General features: G+C 42.8%; 1 protein-coding gene across 1 annotated transcript; it reads right to left on the bottom strand.

Annotated features, from left to right (window-relative positions):
• Window positions 1-123: 123 nt before the first annotated feature.
• SIMC1 (SUMO interacting motifs containing 1) lies at window positions 124-19,733 on the bottom strand. The gene is made up of 10 exons (XM_023761435.1): window positions 19,728-19,733; window positions 17,598-19,529; window positions 15,975-16,207; window positions 15,136-15,205; window positions 12,729-12,883; window positions 9,737-9,889; window positions 7,805-7,933; window positions 4,586-4,742; window positions 4,364-4,448; window positions 124-910 (listed from the first exon to the last, which is right to left on the bottom strand). The coding sequence occupies exons 1-10, from the start codon at window positions 19,731-19,733 to the stop codon at window positions 648-650; spliced, it is 3,183 nt and encodes a 1,060-aa protein (XP_023617203.1). The 3' UTR covers window positions 124-647.
• Between the last annotated feature and the right edge of the window lie 1,537 nt (window positions 19,734-21,270).

The raw sequence follows: 21,270 nt of genomic DNA, 5'->3' as shown, positions 1-21,270 counted from the left end.
TGTTGTTTTTGTCCTGTTAAGAGTCGTTATTGCATTCTGCTTACTCATAGTCATGGTAAGCAGGTAAACTTGGTATTTTGAAAAACGATTGCCTTTTTATTGTATTCTTTTAACATTTTTTATAACACTCATCCTCTTATTTCTAACCTTCCATCCTTCCCCTATTACATTAGATCTTAATAGACTTGCCACAAAATCAAATTCATAGGCAATATAACAGGTCTAATACTGATGTTTGTGTTCCATTGGGGAGAAATGAATGTGTCTTTCTCTTTCGAAACGGGTCATCAGTACCTTGAGTAACATTTGATGTCTAGGATTTGTTCAGAGGGATTTTTTTCACATCCTGAATGGAAATGTTAAACATGTAAGTGCATATAGTATTACCTGTTTCAAAAAGTATAGATAAATAATTTATCAAAAAATATATACACCTTGTATATTTAAGCCATATTTGAGAATAGGCTATGATAGTATTATTTTAAAAAAGGTATTACTAAAGAGTTAGAAAGTTATTATAGCCTACAGATAAATAAGATAGGTTTGGTCCTGTAAGACTTTTAACTACTTTCCATACTTTCAGAACTTGCAAGTAGTTGGTGATACAGTTCAAGAGGTATTCTTGGTGCTCAGTGCATAGCAGGACCTCAGGGGCTGCTCCAGTGCTTGGGGGAGGGCTCTGCGTCGGGGTTCAAGTCCGCAGCATAGAAGAGCAGGAGCTTCAACAAGTGCACTTTGTCTTGGAGCTGGGGGACCAGGGGCTCCCCCAGCATCTGGACCAGGCGGCTGCGGAAGGCCTCAATCTGCTTCTCCACGTCCACCACTGTGATGTCATCGCCTTGCTGGGGCTTGGGCTTAATCCTTTTGATTATTAAGTCTTTTCGATCGATCACCGAACTCCGCAAATGCTCTGCAAGAGGGAACAAGTCAGTTGAAAAGAACTGCTTTTTATCCCTTTATGATTGAAGACACTGAAGTCCAATTTTAGGCAGGGTCTGGGCAAAGACTTGTCGACTAGTTACTGGGACACAAGTCAAAGGCCAAGTGGGTACTTGTGGTAACTATTTCCAAAAGGTCCATTGTTCTTGTTCTCTCTGGTAATCAAGTTTTTCATATTAAAAAAAATTTCTGTTCCATTTTAATTTTCCCTTGTTGGTTTAAACAATGAAACTATACTTAAGATTAATATAACCACTTGAAAAATATTCAAGTGAATTTTGAGTATCTTCAGGTAGATTTTTCCTAAGTATGGAAGAATTGCAAAGAAATATTGAACTTATATTTAGTAAGTTTATTGTGGTGTTGGTTTATTATAGTAACTGTTTAAGTGAAACCATTTCGTCTGCACTGTAGGGTAGGCTAAATGAGTAAATACATTTGTGCTCAGAAACGGGGGTGTGGGGCATTGTTTCTTTTAGCCAGAGAATGAGTTCAACAGACAGCCCAGCACCCATGTCTTGTGGGGCTGCTCTGCCTCTGGAAATGTTTGTAAAATGTGAAGGTTCGGGTTATACTTCTCCCCAAGGTCAAGGGTCTATACGAAAGTAATTTAATCATGGGTAGGGAGTTTAGAAAAGGGGGTTGGAAATTCCTTAGACCAGCCGTGGGCAAACTACGGCCCGTTTGAAATGAATAAAACTAAAAAAAAAAAAAAAAAGACCGTATCCTTTTATGTAATGATGTTTACTTTGAATTTATATTAGTTCACACAAACACTCCATCCATGCTTTTGTTCCGGCCCTCCGGTCCAGTTTAAGAACCCATTGTGGCCCTCGAGTCAAAAAGTTTGCCCACCCCTGCCTTAGACTCACTTTCTGATTTCACTTAGCGATTTCATAGGAAAGTAATTCCTTCCAGTGTTTTCACTGCACAGACTTTGGCAACAGCCCTGAGTTTGAGTCCTGGCTCTGCCTTTCCTTTCTTCTCAGTCTTTGTGTCCCCATCTGTAAAAGGTCAGTGACTTCTGCAAGGTCATTGGATGACATAAGCTAGTGTATGTGAGTTTGCTTAGCTTCCTTCCTCTCTCCGTGTTAAGAGGCTTTTCAACTTCTCCCTTTTCTCCCCCACCTTTGACAACTCGGGCTGAGCTCCAAATGTCCTCAGACCGTGTGAAGAGGCAGAGAGGACTAGGGAGCCCTCACTGACCAGGACACTGACCATTTGAGGGTGCCATTCAGGGTAGGACACTTTCAAACTACTGAAGCTGGAGAGGATGTCAGGATAAAATAGCATCGCATCACAGCCCATTTATTCAATACAGGGAGGCTTACGTTTGTGAGTACTTGAAAGTTTATATTTATATTATTTACTAATTATTGTATTCTTTATTTGTATTACAACTGTAAGCTTACTTTTGCCACCCCTGTATGCTGATCTGAGGCCTTCCTTTCCCTTTTCTGTTTTTTTAATTTTAATATATTTTATTGATTTTTTACAGAGAGGAAGGGAGAGGGATAGAGAGTTAGAAACATCAATGAGAGAGAAACATCGATCAGCTGCTACCTGCACACTCCATACTGGGGATGTGCCCACAACCAAGGTACATGCCCTTGACCGGAATCGAACCTGGGACCCTTGAGTCCGAAAGCTGACGCTCTATCCACTGAGCCAAACCGGTTAGGGCCCTTTCCCTATTTGAAGCATAAGAATATTCTGTAATTAAACCAGAATCCATGTCTATGTTAAGTCACTATTGCCCATGACGCAGGTGTATTTCCTGGGAAGCAAAACAAATGAACAAGACATTTTAAAGGTGAACTTTAAACAAAAACAAGCTGCTTTAATATTAAACTTTCTGCTAGATCTCCAAAAGAAATAGTTACATAAAGCTCAGTGAGGCTAAGCACCATGGAATTTGCCTTTGGGGCTTTGTTCTGAGAAGGCTATGTACTGTGCTTTGGGAGTGCTAGAAACGCCCGACTACGCAAGCATATGCTGTGGCCTTGACAATGCACTCTGTTCGGTTACAAGAACTTGAAACAGAGGAGACCCTTGGAGCTTACCCCTGTTTAGGCAAATTAGGCAGACCAAGGTCCACTCACAATGCCTGAGCCATGCCTACTCTTTCCTCACACCCACTTGCAAGCGGCATTGGCAGGTTAAATATTACCAACCCCATTCTGTAGAAGGAGAAACAGGTCTAGAGACCAAGTTAGCTGCACAACGCAGAGTAAGTGCTGGGGTTGGACTTAAACCCTGCTCTTCTGTCTTAAATCCAGAGGGTTTTTTTTCCTGTCTCTCCAACATCAGCCTCAGTTCTAGGCCCGGGAGGGTATAAAGACTTTCTTACCTTCCCAAGTGCCTCTACTGAGCTAAAATCAACCTCAACAGGATCATGCAGATAAATTTTATATACACACTTTTCCTATTGTTTGAGAATAAGATGCTGCCCTTCTATCTCTCAATACTTCAGTATAGATCTCCTAAGATCAAGGCCAGGATAATTATCAAAAATAGGAAATTTAATATTAATGCAGTTCTATAATCTGTTTAAATATCATCAATTGTCCCAATAATGTACTTTCTAGCTTCTTATTTCCTGGTTCAGGACCCCCTCTAGGACCATGTTTTGCATTTAGTACTCACATGCTTTAGTTCCTTTTTAAAATGGAGCAGTTTCTCGTTCCTCCATTGTTTTGAAGAAAGTGGCACTTTTGAGGAGTACAGGCCAGTTCTGTGAAATCCCTCAAAATGGGTTTTTCTGATCCTCCTTGTGATAAGGTCATGGACTTTTGGCAAGAATATTACATATATGAGCCTGAGGTGTCCTCGGGGCATCACCTCAAGAGGAATGCCAGTTTTCTTCTGAAGTTGCTATCTTTCCTTTTGTAATTAATAATTACATCACTTTTCCAAGGGCCCCATTAACCCTGGGCTAACCAATCATTCTCATTTGAAGCAGCTTTCTCAGCTTCGCCTGGGATTTGAGCAGAGCCGCTCTGACAGACGTTAGGATGTCTTCTATCTTTTGTAGGATGTACACTTTGACCTCCCACTGATGCGCGCTGTGTTTGCATCATACTGACGATGTTTATAATGTCCACAGTCAGTGAGCAATCGACCCAGCAAAGACATGGCAGTGAGGGGCCGGGTCAGTTGCCAGGGCTGGTCAGGAAATGACTGAGCACCTCCCATGTTTTGGTGACTCTTGCTCACTCATACTGGTGAGGACCAATGTGTTACATACTGTCATGAACAGGTGAGCTCTCTGTTTCATAGCAGTGATTCCAGCCATGTCATTCCTTGTTCCTTACAGGTACAACCCAGGAACAATGCTAACTGACTGGAATCCCCACGTAACTTTAATGCATAACACTGTCCCCCATGAGACTCCCGCACCATCTTGTGTGCAAATGCTCCTTACCTCTGAGAACATGTTGATAGCTGGATAACAGAAACTGCAGGTGCTCGACCAGCTCATCCCACGTCTGCCACTGGGTTTTGTCCGACTGTGGAGACAGTAAGAGCACTTGCTATAACCGCCTCCCTCAGTTAAAGGTTTCGTGCCGTTTCCTAGTCACTTGGACATGATGCTCAAAGGTTGGGGAAGGTGTCCTGGCCTGAACTGAAGCAGGGAGGCAGGTACCTGACACTTGAGCAGCGACGTGGAATGGTTCAGGAAGTAGAGGGCCTGGGCCAGAGACAGGGGCAGGCGGGTGGGCGTCTCGCAGCTGTGCAGGAATATGATCTCCAACACTTTGCAGCGCAGGAGGTGGCTCTCCATGGTGGTAAAGAACATCTCCCTGCATGGAGAAGGTGAAGAGGCAGCTAACCGGCACGGCTCTCATTTCCAGGAGCACGTTCCACAATTCCCCCTCGGTGCTCTAACATTTGCCCTAAAACAGGCAGCTACAAAAGAACCTCATGGAGGCCTACACACTCACTAAGCCCGTGGACAGGGCAGACACAGAACCCGATGGAGGTCTACACACTCACCAACCCCGTGGACAGGGCAGACACAGAACCCGATGCAGGTCTACACACTCACTAAGCCTGTGGACAGGGCAGACACAGAACCCGATGGAGGTCTATACATTCACTGAGCCGTGGACAGGGCAGACACAGAACCCGATGGAGGTCTACACACTCACCAGCCCCGTGGACAGGGCAGACACAGAACCCGATGCAGGTCTATACATTCACTGAGCCGTGGACAGGGCAGACACAGAACCCGATGCAGGTCTACACACTCACCAGCCCCGTGGACAGGGCAGACACAGAACCCGATGCAGGTCTACACACTCACCAGCCCCGTGGACAGGGCAGACACAGAACCCGATGCAGGTCTACACACTCACTAAGCCCGTGGACAGGGCAGACACAGAACCCGATGGAGGTCTATACATTCACTGAGCCGTGGACAGGGCAGACACAGAACCCGATGCAGGTCTACACACTCACTGAGCCCGTGGACAGAGCAGACACAGAACCCGATGGAGGTCTACACACTCACCAGCCCCGTGGACAGGGCAGACACAGATCCTGATGGAGGTCTACACACTCACTAAGCCCGTGGACAGGGCAGACACAGATCCTGATGCAGGTCTACACACTCACTGAGCCCGTGGACAGGGCAGACACAGAACCCGATGGAGGTCTACACACTCACTAAGCCCGAGGACAGAGCAGACACAGAACACGATGGAGGTCTACACACTCACTGAGCCCGTGGACAGGGCAGACACAGAACACGATGGAGGTCTACACACTCACCAGCCCCGTGGACAGGGCAGACACAGAACACGATGGAGGTCTACACACTCACCAGCCCTGTGGACAGGGCAGACACAGAACCCGATGGAGGTCTACACACTCACTGAGCCCGTGGACAGGGCAGACACAGAACCCGATGGAGGTCTACACACTCACTGAGCCGTGGACAGGGCAGACACAGAACCCGATGGAGGTCTACACACTCACCAGCCCCGTGGACAGGGCAGACACAGATTTGTTCATGAACTAACAACTACTGGAAATGGGAGAGGCTTGGTATTTGGAAAAGACCAATTTAGGACACATTAAGAAGAATTACTTCACTAAGAGAGTTAATATTGAGAATAATATTTCCGGATGTTCACGGTGTGCTAGATACTGTTTGTCTCAGTAAGGAACATTAAGATAAAGGGTTTTCTAGTATAACTTGGTGAATGCCAATTTGCCCCTTCTGGGAAAGTTTTAAAGTAGGGACACGTTTTACTTAAATTATTTTTGTCTATGTTAAATCTAAATTTGCTTATAGTTATGTAGTCCTTAGATTTCTCACCTCTCAGCAGAATCTGGGCTTAAATGTTGACTGGTATGAGCTGGACCCAAATGAAGTGGTAAAGGGAGCACAGCATCTATGCACACCTCCTCTCTGACCTCTCACAGACTGCCTCCTTTGAACAATGAACCTGGGATTTAGAAGTCCTGGGTTTAAATTTGGATTCTGAATCTGATTAGCTGTGTAACCCTGGACTAATTATTTCACTACATTTAGTATTTTTCTCGTCTTTTAGTTTCATGAAAATATGAGAATGTGACCATGCCTGGCACATTGTAGGGACCCAATAAACACCTGTCTTAATCTTAGCAGGTGTTTTAATTAAATCTTTATGACTAATAGTTGGTAGGGCATTTTCTTCTAATGGAGGAACCAGAGCTGTGGAAGAATATTCTTGGCTGCCAACTGGGAGCATCGGGGTTGGGGGTGAAAAGCAGAGAGCCGAGGGAGATCATTTCTCCAATGCTCTCCCATAGTTACTTCCTGTACCAGCAAGTGTTTACGAATTCATATTCATTCCAGTTTGTCTTCCTCTGGATTCTAAAATTGCTGGTTCAAAGAAAGAATCATTAGTTCTAGCCAATAACTCTCTTCCTTTATCCCCTCCTGATGGAATGCTTTATTAATTCATTCTTAGAGAAACAGAATTCCTTATTCGTACTCTGGGCTCATGCTACAGGTCCAGCCCTGCTCATTCTTGATCATCTCTAATATTGGACATGCCTGTTTCATTCGCCTCTCAGGCCTCCCATGGACATTCATGCCAGGCTCTATGGCTGAGGGTCAGGGAAGAAGGTTGTGCTTAGCAGGTGAACTTTGAAGGATGAGTAAGATTGTTAGCTAAATGGGTAAAGTAGGAAAATTTAGGCTCCATTTAAGGTATCCCGACTTTTCCCAAAAAATTACAACTTCATTGCAAATAAGAATTCATTGAAAACTGTCTTCTTGCCCTAACTGGTTTGGCTCAGTGGATAGAGCGTCGGCCTGCGAACTGAAGGGACCCAGGTTCGATTCCGGTCAAGGGCATGTACCTTGGTTGAGGGCACATCCCCAGTAGGGGTGTGCAGGAGGCAGCTGATCGATGTTTCTCTCTCATCGATGTTTCTAACTCTATCCCTCTCCCTTCCTCTCTGTAAAAAATGAATAAAATATATTTTAAAAAAGAAAACTAGCCGAACCGGTTTGGCTCAGTGGATAGAGCATCGGCCTGCGGACTCAAGGGTCCCAGGTTCGATTCCGGTCAAGGGCATGTACCTGGGTTGCGGGCACATCCCTACTGGGGGCTGTGCAGGAGGCAGCTGATCGATCTCTCTCATCGATGTTTCTAACTCTCTATCCCTCTCCCTTCTTCTCTGTAAAAATTCAATAAAATATATTTAAAAAATAAAAATAAAAAATAAAAATAAAAAAGAAAACTATCTTCTTTTACAGGTTATAGAAACAGGAACTACCTCCCCCCCCCCCCCAATTTAACTACTGTTTGGAATTTTCTTTCAAAATTATGTTCCTGGAATAAAAAAGAAAAACAGAACTAAGACTCACCTCTGACTCCGCTCCGGAATGTCCAGCACAAACCCAAACATCATCTCGGCAATTTTATTAGAGCTGCAGGTGGGGGTCCTGTCCACCTCCACGGCTATGGACAGCATCCTCTGCAGCTGGCACACAATCCTGAGTCCAGAACAGATACGGGTGAGCAGGAGGTCGGAATGAGCCACCTGCTGGCAGGGAGGAGGTCCCACCAGCGTTCTACAGGGTCTTGTAAAGCACACAGTAGGTCAGGGAGAACTACTCAAGCCACCAGCATGCTTTTGTTCAGCAGTTTCACCTACCTGAATCCCTTTTGCCAGATCATACTATCTGAACCTCTCAGAACCTGGGGTTGAGCTGCAAAAGCAAGCTGCTTTTAAATTCAAAGATAGAAACATACAATCATAAGGATCTAGAGTACTTTGAGGATCATCTAACCTATAACTTTTGCTATGCAGATGAAGAAATGGGTCCAGAACTGCTTCCAAGTATTTGAATCTCTTTCATACAGGGGGAAACACAGAGGTGGGAAAAAGTAGGCTAACAGCTGTGAAACGCAGAGCTTATTCTTGTATTATTTATTAATTATTGTATTATGTCTTTTTCCAACTGCAAACCTACTTTGCCCACCCCTGTAGATATTTACCATATAGTTTTCTCCTATTACTGATTCCTTTACATTAATCTTTTGCTCAGTTCATTCTCAGAACTTCAACTGATGGAACGAGGCCCTCTGCCATGAGACCTCACCAGCTGATATGGCAGAAGGAATCTGGACAACCTCTCAGAAAGTCCACCTTTTCTAACATGCATTATTATTGTGATGGAAGAGAGGGCTGTTGGCAGAAAATCTGTAGGCGGTAACACAATAGGTGGACCAGAGGCATGGGCCTTAGATTCTGGGCCAGCAGTGACAAGCTGTTCACCTGTTGACAAGTTACTGACAGGCCTAGTTCAGAAAGTTGTGAGTGCTCTGAGGGACATCTGGCAGACAGGCGGTCATTAATAATAAACAGTAGTGCCTATTATTGTTGGTAAGATCTATTAGTATTCACTTATGATCAATTTCTCATTACGATTATTTATGTGAGATTAGCTTCCCTTAAAGGAACTATGTGGGGCCTCTCTTGTATCTGTAAACGGGTTCTGGGATAACCCTACTCAATGCTTTTTTGCTCCAAGACATTCTCCATTTTGATACAAGATTGTCTCCTAAGTTAGTCAAAACCCATAGGCCTTATATGAAAATCCGTGCAACTAGATTGTAATATAGCGTTGTGAATTTAAGCACAAGTGCTGTGTTTGAAATGCTGAGTGTGACTGATTTCTCACAATATGATTGACACAGGATAGAGGGTTACTTGTATAAGGGCAGCTCCAGCCGCTAAAATCTTGGCATCTCTCAAAAAATACCAAGACCACTCTCAACCCCATAAAAGAACTCCAGGAATCTCTTTCCGGTGCTGTCTGAGGTCCTGGGACCGGCCTGGTCTGAACCACTGCTGTTATAACCTGGTAGAACCGGCAGGTTGAACGGCCAGACTCCTCCCAGGACTGGAGGAGAGAGACGCAGGTCCTCAAGGACTAGAGGCTGCCGATCGCCCACTACCCATCCCTTCTCTTCTGTCAGTGAAGCTGAAGGATGAGCAGCTGTAACTGCTCTGTCTCTTGGTGTCCAGGAAAGGGAGGGCTGTATCCTCGTTTTTTGTTTCACTTCAATTTATAAATTTGTGTTCACTTATGGAGTCCTATCCATCTAGGGGAAAGCATCTGCTATTGTTCTACCTTTGGAATTAGAAATTTAGCCTTTGATCAAACAAGACAGTCTTTAGTAAGAATCATTCTGTTTCAGGGCTTGTTAACTTGGGGGAACTGCTCTTAGGGAGTGGGGCTGTTTCTACAGTCAATCCCAGCAGCCCCAGCAAAGGCAGCTTCTGCCCTTACACCTGAGTGGTGTTCTTCGTCAGAGGAGGCTGGGGAGAAGCGTGGCTACTGCTGGCCTTCATGGTGCCTGTTCCCGAACAGGTATGACTCCCATTTGGGGGCTGAGTTAATCCACCTTCCGTCACCGCTTTAACCAACCACTTGATCACATCTCTGCAAGGGAAAAAAGATAAGAAAAAGTTTAAACTTTTGTCTGATTGTATGGTGCTCAGAACTGCAGCCTTAACCTGGGCTCCTAAACCCCTAGGTTTCCCCAATGGCAACAGAAGGCCCTTAGGCTATTTTCAATGTACATAAGTCTACTGGAAACCACACACTAAATGCAGTAGGGTTATACACGTAACTAAGACACCAACATTTACTGAGTTACCATCATTGAAAGGTACCTCCAAGGTCTAAGAGCACTATTTCTGGCTTCCTGACCAGAAACATCCCTTGACTAGGTGATGAGCTGAAGTGAATGACCACAGAAGTCCTTGCTGGCTTTCACTTGTTAGGTGTCATCTATTAATGCTAACACTCCAGGTTTAAAGTATGTACAGCAGAGTCATATTTTACACAGGGTGTAGGCTCTAAAGGTCAGCAAGGCAAAAACATCTTATACAGTCAAAATTCCTTTGATGATCACTTAGGTAACCGAGGCAGAAATGGTGGATTGAACACACACAGCTAACTTTGTACCTTTCAAAAATCCCACTAATAAATACTACAGTAAATCATTTTTAAAAATCTACAAGGAATGAGAAAAAGAGGTGAAAACACAATCATGAAATTTTAGAAATCAGGAGGAAGATGAAGTATATTCACATAACAGAATATTATATAGTAGTGGAAATGGATAAGCTACAGTGTTAGGTAACAATATGGACAAATCGTAGTATTCTGTAATATTAAGTGAAAAATAAAAGACTTTTTAACATAACGGATTACATATAGCATGATATCCTTTTATATATAGCTAAAAATAAAAATATATACTTTGTAGGAACACATGCAGATGTAATAAAACTACATAAAAAAAGTAATCAAAGTAGCTTATAATTTCTTAACAGTGATTCTGGAAGCTAGAAGACAATGGAAGATTTCCTTCAACTTTCTGTAGGAAAGTTATTTCTAATCTAAATGTCTACACTCAGTTATGAATCAATTTGTGGGAAGATAATTTCAGACATACAAGATCTCAAAAATTTTACTTCCCACATACCTTTCTAAGATTCTACTGGTGACTGGTCCATCAAAAGGAGGGAGTGAACCAAGAAAGAGAAGAAGTAGAGCAAATAAACAAGAGTCCAACACTAGGAACAGGCAGAGGGAATTCCCTCATTTACAGTAAGGATTGGCAAAGAAGACAACCGATCCAGATTAAAGGAGGCCAAAATGTTTCACCATAGATATTCGAGAAGCCGAAACCGGTTTGGCTCAGTGGATAGAGCGTCGGCCTGCGGACTGAAGGGTCCCGGGTTCGATTCCGGTCAGGGGCATGTACCTGGGTTGCGGGCACATCCCCAGTAGGAGATGTGCAGGAAGCAGCTGATTGATGTTTCTCTCTCATCGATGTTTCTGGCTCTCTATCTCTCTCCCTTCCTCTCTGTCCAGATTAAAGGAGGCCAAAATGTTTCACCATAGATATTCGAGAAGAAACTGGTAAGACTAGCCAGTGCAAATAAACATCTGAGGGGAGGTTCAGATCAAATAGTAAAGAATTTGGGATTGATTTCCAATATGCACAAAGAATACAAGGAAACTAAAACTAAGGCAATTATCAACTCAAAGGAAAACAAAAAGGTATCATAGTTTAGTATTGATTCAACTCTGACTAGCTACATAGCCATAGTAATAGAAACATCAAATACTGACCTATACAAAATTATGATATAACTATATTAATGGTATGGGGGCTGGGAAATGTGTGTATGGGAGGAAGGAGGTAGGGAGCAAGAAGAGCTAACTCCTCATCTTTCATGTGGGAAATTGATAGATAGTAGCTAGTAATGAAGAAGTCAAGAATTAGCAACACAGCAGGTTATTTAGCCACACAGATGTAAATATCCAAAGAATCACTTAAATGAAAGAGTTCAAAGTAGTTACCACTGTGGGAAAGGAAAATGCAGGTAAGGGACTGGGACTAGTATATTTCTTAAATCTTATGGAACTAATTTACCCTTTGTGGGCACAGTTAGAAAAGAAAATCCCATACAAAGGGGTCATATGGAGACTGACTTACCATCTCTTTTAAGACCTTATCTGTGAGGAATAATTTATATACAATAAATGGCATACAGGTTTTGTGTGATGAGTTTTGATAAATACATACATACATCCATGTAGCCACAACCTTAATCTCATATCCATCTCTTACTGAATCAAAGACAGCTAGTTTTCCCATCTGGAACAGATGGCTTTTTTCACTGATAAAGCACAAATGCAGGACCTGGTTTGCATTTTGAGGGCACAAATGCCTATTTTTAAACCCAAGAATCGCTCTGTATAGTGAGTGAGAGGCTCACATCAGGAGAGGTGGGAATGAAAGTGACTGGCAACATTAGCTAGAGTGGGATCCTGTCTCCCGTTGCCTACTCCATCCAATGCCTTACATTCACACAGCAGAATGGTTGGCAGAACTGCTCTCATTCAAACTGGTATTTTCTAATTTAAAACCCAACTACACTCTCCTGTGCTCTTTGAGGATTCTCTACTTACTAATTCTCTATCCCTAGACTGACTAAGAGGAGTTGAGGTTTCTCTTAGATCTCCTGAGGTTGTTTGGACAATAGGGAAATAGACCAAAGGAAGTCTGATGGCCTTGAGAGAAAAACGCAGCTCTGGTGCCCAGCACACGCTTGGTACGGAGAGAATGTGTTTTAGGGCGGTCTATAGTTTCAGTAACTGTCCCTGGCCCACCATCCCGCTCTGGATGGTCTCACCCATCTGGTGTTCCCTGGTCTACCTATCCCCCCTGCCTCTTGCCATCCAGTGCTCAGGGGCTGGTTACCTGACGTTGTGGGGCTGCTTGTCACAGGACAGCACCATGTTTGCAATGGACTGCTGCAGGTGCTGGCGTTGCTTCCGCAGGATGTGCTGGAAGTCATCTTCCAGGGTCTGTACCACATAACGCAGGAAAAGGACTCGCCCAGGCAGATGTTGTCCCTGTGGGAGAAAAATGAGAAGTATGAGAAGTATTTCATCTCCTGGGTGACAGTGATCATAAAGACTTAGTCAAAGGAAGGCCACGAGTCAACAGTGTGTCTATACCGGAAAGGGAGAGCAGGCAGACTAGGTCATTACAAAAGAGGGCAAAGAGGGCATTCCTGGAGGCTCAGGAGTGCAGACTTTCTGATGGTAAGAGATGACCATGGGAAGTGAGTCTCTCACTAAATCTATCAGTTTCAGAATAAACCCTTAACTGTGGCTCTCAGAACAGAGAGGCAGGAACCGGTTTCCCAATAACTCTGCTGAACTGCTAGATCAAGCAACCAGGACATACCCCCAGCTGCTGACCTTCTATAATGTGAGCTGATGCGCAGCCTTACTGTGTAAGCAAGTCTGCGGTGGGTTTTCTGTTACAGGTAAAAAGACCCCCCTGAGAAAGCCCACCTGGGCAGGTAGAGAGCATGGGCTTTGGTGGCACACGGACCTCACTTACGGATTTTTGTTTGTTGGATCCTCTTATTAACTTAGGCCTCTGAGTCTCAGTGTCCCTGTGATTTCTGTGGTGACCATTCTAACCAAAGCCAATGTAAGTACCTGTCACCCAGCAGGCGGCACGCACAAGTCAGCAGCTTCCCTTTCCTAGGAGACAAGTGCTGGGATCCAGGCCTGGGAACTCAGGCTTTGAAATTTCAAAGAATGAGAGGGCACCCAACCATTTCTGGCCTCTGTGGGGACTTTTCAAACACCACAGGGCAGGCATGTTTCCTAGAAACCAAACTCTTGGTCAACAGGAAGAAGAATGACCATTCTAAGTATCTACCATTTCTTTCTTCCTTTGGAGGATGTGGGGATGGGATACCTTTGTCTTCTAAAGTATAATTTTTTTATCTAACCTTTATTGATATAAATGCTTTTGAAAAACTCAAGTACGTGTGCTAGATTTATGAAGAGTCTTCCAGTGACACCTCTCCATAGCCACTTGTCCCCTCCAGCGCCCTGCAGGGAAGAGCTTGAACTCTTCTGAAGGTTACCCTAAATATCTCTAAAAAAATGCTCTTATCACACTATTTTTTTTAATCAGCTTTAGACATTACCTATTGGTTTCTGCTATGCTAGATGAGGATTTATCTCATTTATGCCACATCCCAGTTCTCTTCCTAAAATAACTACCTCAATTTATGTTCCAACACCTACAAATAATACATTCTATCTCTATGCTGTAAGATAAGGATACCGTAATAGCCCCACTATTCTCAGAGATGCTATCTCTTTTCACTTCCCAACCTTTATCTTCTATACTTTTCTATTTTCTACTGTCAAAACTAATAAAATTGTCTTCCATGCTTTGTATAAAATTGATTTTAAACATGATAACCAAATAGTGTTCACAGTGTGAGGATCATGTTAAAATTATTTATTACACTGGAGGTCCATATAGTATTCTAAGAAAATCATTTGTTTCTGGTGAAGATTTTTATTTTCTTAAAGCTTCTTTTATATCCTTTCTACACTGCTTACATTATCAGTTTACTTCTTTCACCTCCTCAAGAATAGTGTTGAATTTTGAGAATACCCTTCTTTCCCAAATTGATTTATTTTGGTATTTTTAAAAACAACTTGTTGACAAACCATAAAATTCATCCATTTTAAATGTACAACTCAATGATTTGTTATAAATATATCAAGTTCTGCAACCATCACCATCACCATTTTATTTATTATTATTATTTTTTTAATTGTTGACATTACACATGTCCCCGATGTCTCTGTTTGCCTTCCTCCACCCAGACCGCCCCCCCTCCCTCCGGCCCTCACCACATTGTGGTGTGTCCACTGGCCATGCTACATGTCCTTTGGGCAGGTTTCCTCCCTCCGTGGCTGTAGCCCTTTCCGCATGTACTCTAGCCTCTGCCTCTCTCTGCCTGGCTTCATCAGTCATCACTCTTACCTTTCCTCTTCCCATCTTCATTCAGATCTAATGTCCTTCTTATTTTCATTGCCATGGATTTATAACTTTCCCTACTCATTTACGATTATTGCTCATGGGATCTCAAGAAAGAGAGGGATAAGTGAATGTCCTCAATCTTGAATTAGAAGCCAGCACATACCACTTCAGTAGGAATTATCTGATGGGGATGAGAGTATAAAGGAAATAATGGCCAAAGACCTTACTATCAGATTTGTTGTTACTTTTGTTTCTAGTTAAAATTTCCTCTGCAAAAGACACACCGTCGTAACGTTGACGTTACCTCTTCCTCCATGATGTACGTGAGCAGCTTCCAGTCCCACTCCACGGTCTTGGCGTTAGCTGGATGGAGCCTGAAAGTCAAGTGACATGAAGTTAGTGTTCTGGAGACCTTAGTGGGAAAAGGGATGGGATCTAGAAGGTAGAAGCAAGAAGCCTCCTCTTATCCTGAGTGCTTTTGCCCACCCCCCTTTGATACACTACTATGTCAACTGAAGGTAGTAGAATTTCTTTTTCTTTTTTTGCCACCCAGTGTCCATTTCTCTTTGGAGACATTAGTGGCCCAATTTTGCCCGGAGGAAATCAACTGTTCTTAGTTAGCCACTGGCTTTACCACAGGACCCTGGGATGAAGCCTATGAAGCGCAGTGAGCCAGTCATAACTTCTACCCCTCAGCTCGCAGGGACTGTCTCACAGATGGGCTCATGTCGTAGGTTATGCCAATTAAATCCTATGAGACTCCATTGCAGAACTCTTGTGTGATTATAAAGGAAGCAGATTCGCTCTCCCACTCAGAGTATCATAAAAGCTAGAGACTGAGAAGGCTACCACATGAAGCCTGAAAACAGAAGCAAAGCAGAGCTGAAAAATGAGTCTCTGTAACTGTTTTTGAACTGAATTAAGTCGTTTTATTCCTAGGTTTCTAGTAACATGCATCATTAAATTCTCTTTTACTACCTGTTAAAGCCAGTTTGGACTGGCTTTCCTGTCAACTAGTAATCCAAATAACACTAGTAGACTAAGGCACCCTCTCTAATGGGTAGCTGAATAGAGCCTAGGCAAGAGAAAGCTATGCCCCAGGCCAGGCTCCCTAGAAGGTTTGCCCACATCTAAGGTTCATACTGTTGAATTTTCATGAGAAGCATGTAGGCCTCCTTTAGGACGTCCACGGACTCAGAGCTGCTGAGCAGGATTTTCTGGATGATGTGAGCCACAATTTCTCTGGGTGGGTAATGCTGGGGTGACACAAAGTCCATCAAAAACTGCACCGTCCCCAGGGGAAAATTTTCTTCAATGGTGTTTGTTACCATTCTTAGTCTTCGATGGGGGATGGGTTCTAATTTTTGACCCTTGTTCTGTAGAGATAAAGAGAAATAAATTAGGATGGGTTTTCTACAGACTTAAAAACAAGAGGTTCTGAAACAGGTTGAAGACAGCAAAGTTTTCCATGCATTTGAAATATTCATAATTTTTTTTAAAAAAGACTGGAAGGCCTTATCTAAAAATGTTCAATGACATGGGCAAATGCTTATATTAAGTTAAAAAATAAGAATTCAGTATTATACATATAACATGATTTCATCTGTGTTAAAATATAGCATAGAAAGAAAAGCACAAAAGAGTCAAGAGCTAGCCTAAGCTGATTTTGGGGTGAGGGTGATAAGATATTTAGGGGTAGTTATAATAGCTTATCAGGTACTGAAATAAATAGAGGAAGAAATATATTTTTAAATATGTTTTATTGTTAGGAGAAGAATCCCATTTTTTCTTTTCTTTTTCTTTTTTTGAGTTGCTAGTAAATATTAAGTTGTTTTCTCACCCAAAAAAGTATGTATATAAAGTCTGGGAGAGAAAAATGTGAAAGTGGTTTCTATTATCTGGGTAATGGAATTATAGTGATTTTCTTCTGTATATGCTCTTTTGTATTTTCAATTTTTCCATAATAGACATATATTACTTTCATAACCAGAAGAAGAACAAACATTAAGAAGTTTGATATGGGAATAACAGCAATAATTATAAAACAATTTTTGTACATTGAACTTATCCTCATTTCTCACAACAACCTTAAGAAATAATTATTATTGCCCTGACTGGTTTGGCTCAGTGGATTGAGCACTGGCCTGTGGACTGAAGGGTCCCAGGTTCAATTCCGGTCAAGGGCACATGCCCAGATTTCGGGCTTAATCCCCAGTAGGGGGCATGCAGGAGGCAGCTGATCAGTGATTCTCTCTCATCATTGATGTTTCTATCTCTCTCTCTCCCCCTTCCTCTCTGAAATCAATAAAAATATATTTAAAAAAAAGAAATATATATTATTATTCCTACTTTATAGATTAAAAAACTGAGATTCAGAAAGTAAGCATTTGTCATACATTAATTGGTTTCACAAATAGTGGAAAGATAAAAATGTCAAGTTCATATTGGGCATGTTCTCTCATGCATGGATTCCTGCTAGCATACTAACCTTATTCTAGGTCTGTTCAGAGGGCATCTAAGCCCTAGGGGAAGATAGGTTAGCTCAGTGGTCGGCAAACTCATTAGTCAACAGAGCCAAATATCAATAGTACAACGATTGAAATTTCTTTTGAGAGCCACATTTTTTAAACTTAAACTATATCGGTAGGTACATTGTTATTAACTTAATTAGGGTACTCCTAAGGCTTGGGAAGAGCCACACTCAAGGGGCCAAAGAGCCGCATGTGGCTCGCGAGCCGCAGTTTGCCGACCACAGGGTTAGCTCACCTCTCTTACGTCTTTATCGGGTATTAGTGTCTGGAAGAAGAGGTGATGCACCGGAGGTCGTAAGAAGTACTTCAGTCTATGTAGGCAGGGTCTGTTGTACAACACGCCTGGTGGTGTTCGTGCTTGTATGTGGGCAGACCCGGGGTTGGCAGGCTCTGACATTGCTATCTCCTTTCTGGCTGGAGTTTCTGGGACAGAGAGCCAGGGAATTTTCTCTAAGGAAGTTTTAGACTGTGGAGACTGTGGGCTGAGAGAGCAACTTGGAGAAGACGGAGCTGAGACATCCATAGGAGTGTCATGGTTCTGTACATCATTTGGGGGAGAGTTAGGCCTGTTTCCTGGCAAGTGTGGCATGTCTCCAGGTGAACGCAGCACATCTGGTAAATGTGAGACTTCTCCAGTTGACTGTGGCACACCTCTTGGTGATTGGGGTGCACCTCTTGGTGATGGTGGCACATCTCTAGGTGACTGTGGCACATCTCTAGGTGACTGTGGCACACCTCTTGGTGACCGCGGTGCGTCTCTTGGTATCTGTGGTGCATCTCTTGGTGATTGCGGTGCATAGCTTGGTGTCTTCGGTGCATCTCTTGGTGACCGCAGTATATCTCTTGGTGACCGTGGTGTACTTCTTGGTGACTGTGGTGTATCTCTTGGTGATCGCAGTGTATCTCTTGGTGCATCTCTTGGTGACGGTGGCACACCTCTTGGTGACTGCAGTGTATCTCTTGGTGACTGTGATGCATCTCTTGGTGATTGCGGTGCATAGCTTGGTGTCTGTGGAGCATCTCTTGGTGACCGTGGAACATCTCGCAATGACTGTGACATGTCTCCTGATGACTGTGGCATATCTGGTGGCTGTGGCATGTCTCCCAGTAACTGTGGCATGTCTTGCAGGTGTGCCACATCTTGTGGATAGGATATGTTTTGAGGTGGGCCAGGTACCCCTTGAGGTAGGCCCAGAGAGTCTTGAGACGGGCAGAGTGAGTTTTGAGGTCGGCTTGGTGAGTGTTGAGGATGCCATGATGTATTTTGAGGTCGGCTTGGTGAGTGTTGAGGATGCCATGATGTATTTTGAGGTCGGCCTGGTGAGTGTTGAGGATGCCATGATGAGTCCTGAGATGGGCATGGTAAGTGTTGAGGATGCCATGATGAGTCCTGAGATGGGCATGGTAAGTGTTGAGGATGCCATGATGAGTCCTGAGATGGGCATGGTAAATGTTGAGGATGCCATGAGTCCTGAGGTGGGCTTGTCATATTTTGCTGAGGGCATGACATATTCTGAAGGCATGGCATTTCTTGAGGCAGGTTAGGCAAAGCTTGTAGTTGGCACTGCACAGGTTGTGATGGGCACGACAAGGCTCGTGGTGGGCAGGAGGAGGCTCGTGGTGGACATGGCAAGGCTTGCAGTGGGCATGGCAAGGCTTGTGGTGGGCAAGGTACATCTTGCTGTGGGCATGGCAAGGGCACCCTGTGATTGCTGCTGTGACCATTATTGCTCACTGGGGAGAGGGAGTGAACATCTGAAGATAGCTCTAGGCCTGCCAAGAAGCTGAAGTCATCTTTGAATGCAGTTGAGCTACAGTTCGGCTGTGCTGGATAAACAGAGTCCCCACTGATGGATGCAGGGGGTTGGGAGCCTTCAAATGTGGTTTCCTCCAAAAGGTCCAAATCCACAGGGTCGCTGTTAATGATTCTCCGTGCCGCAGGCCAAGAGCTTCTGCCCACCCGCCCTTCCATCGCCTCTTTGCTGGAAAGGCTGGCACATGTTTGAAGATTGGTTGACTCCTTCTGGGAAGGAGCAACGGGTTCTAGAGTCAAGTCAAGAGTGGCAATAGGTCTGTTTTCTTCCTCAGTTCTTGTCAGGTCAATCACACAGATTGCATTGCGATCCTTTGGCCTTGGTCTGGTTTCTCTGGTTAAGTCAATGAAGTCCTGTCAAAGGATTGTGAGAAGACAAAGGGTCAAGTAGGTAGTCTCAGCTTGATCTAAGAAGATAAACCTTAGCTTTTAAAGACAAGCTACGGAAAAAGAGACTCTAATATAAAAGACTCTACTGTGTGCTAAGAACACGTTGAGTGCTTTCACATGCCTTTAATTTTCACAATGACCCTATCAGGTAAGCATGATCACCTCCATTGTGCAGAGGGGAAACTGAGGTTCAGAGACATGAGGTCACTTACCTGAGGATTATACAGCTAACTAGTAGAGACAAACATGCAAATCCTAACATAGAGAGGGTTTGAAAAATTAAAACAGTACAAAAGGTGGAAGGTAAACACTTTCTTTCTGAGCCCAGTCACACTCCCTAGGAAACAATCACTCTTACCTACTTCTTGTGTTCAGATGACTTTTAAAAAACAAATTCTGCCCTGGCCGGTTTGGCTCAGTGGATAGAGCGTTGGCCTGTACACTCAAGGGTCCCAGGTTCGATTCCAGTCAAGGGCATGTACCTTGGTTGCGGGCACATCCCCAGTAGGGGGTGTGCAGGAGGCAGCTGATCGATATTTCTCTCTCATCGATGTTTCTAACTCTCCCTCTCCCTTCCTCTCTGTAAAAAATCAATAAAATATATATTTTAAAAAGAAACAAACAAAAAAACCCCAAATTCTACAAAACTTAAAGAAACAGATATTAAGTTATTTATCTTATTCAAGATCATTTTAAAAAGGCACATAAGCTTCCTGTTTCATTTTGCAAACCTCACATAATACAACAAATGCAATCAAAAGCAAAGAAAAATTGAAAGGTGCTCCTTGTTTGCCTTGGATGTTCCTAGTTTATGTCTGTTGTCCTAGGGCAATTATTATCAGCACTCCCTTTCACTCTCAAAAGTGTATCCGTGTGTATAATAAATAATGTCATCCTAATTACTAACCAGTCTCACTCATGAATAGAAATGCCAATATCCTCTCTAAAATATTAGCAAATCAACTGCAGTATTTTTTTTAAAAGAGTTCCATTTCTCATCGTAAGGACTAACTAGATACTCTGATAAACCAATCCAATAAAAGCTAGAATTAATATATAAATGTAAAAACATGGGAGAAGATATAACAAGGAAAAACCAACCAAAAGAAAGCCAGTGTAGCTATATTAATATCAGATAAAATAGACTTCAACGAAAAGATACAATTTAAAAACTATACACCTAATAACATAGTTTTCATAAAGCAAAACCAGATAAAAGTAAAAGGAGAAAAAGAATATCCAGTCATTGTGAGAAATTTTCACAAATCTTTTTTGGTCAATTATGAAAATAAAAAATTACTAAGTATATAAAAACTTGAACATATTTAACAAGCTTTTGCTCAGGTAAAACAATTATTCACAACCAAATGAAATATTTACAAAAATTAACCATATACTAGTAGTCAAAATACATCTTAGTCAATGTCAAAAGATTGATAATACTCAGACCAAAATACTATTAGGTTAAAAATCAATACCAAAAAAAAAAAATAACTAGGGAAAACTCCACACAACTGCAAATTAAGAAGTATGACCAAATAACGTATAGATCAAAGAAGAAATCATAGAAATTAGAAAAACTTTAGAACTAAACAGTAACAAAAATGAGACATGCAGCAATTTAGAAGAAAATTTAGAGACTTAGACACTTAACTAGAAAAGAAGAATGAAAGGAAATTAATGTGCTAAATACACATCTTTAGAC

This window comes from Myotis lucifugus, unplaced genomic scaffold (genome assembly GCF_000147115.1).
Source record: "Myotis lucifugus unplaced genomic scaffold, Myoluc2.0 scaffold_208, whole genome shotgun sequence".
Lineage (NCBI taxonomy): Eukaryota > Metazoa > Chordata > Mammalia > Chiroptera > Vespertilionidae > Myotis > Myotis lucifugus.
The sequence above is the reverse complement of the archived record's forward strand: the minus strand, read 5'-3'. Positions and strand labels throughout refer to the sequence as shown.

Bases quoted from the DNA above. Each gene is read 5' to 3' on its own strand.
- SIMC1 (XM_023761435.1), bottom strand. The intron at 16,208-17,597 runs GTGAGCTAACCC...TTATCTCTACAG, and splicing joins CCGATAAAGACGTAAGAGAG to AACAAGGGTCAAAAATTAGA. The intron at 4,449-4,585 runs GTACCTGCCTCC...CTGTCTCCACAG, and splicing joins CGTCGCTGCTCAAGTGTCAG to TCGGACAAAACCCAGTGGCA.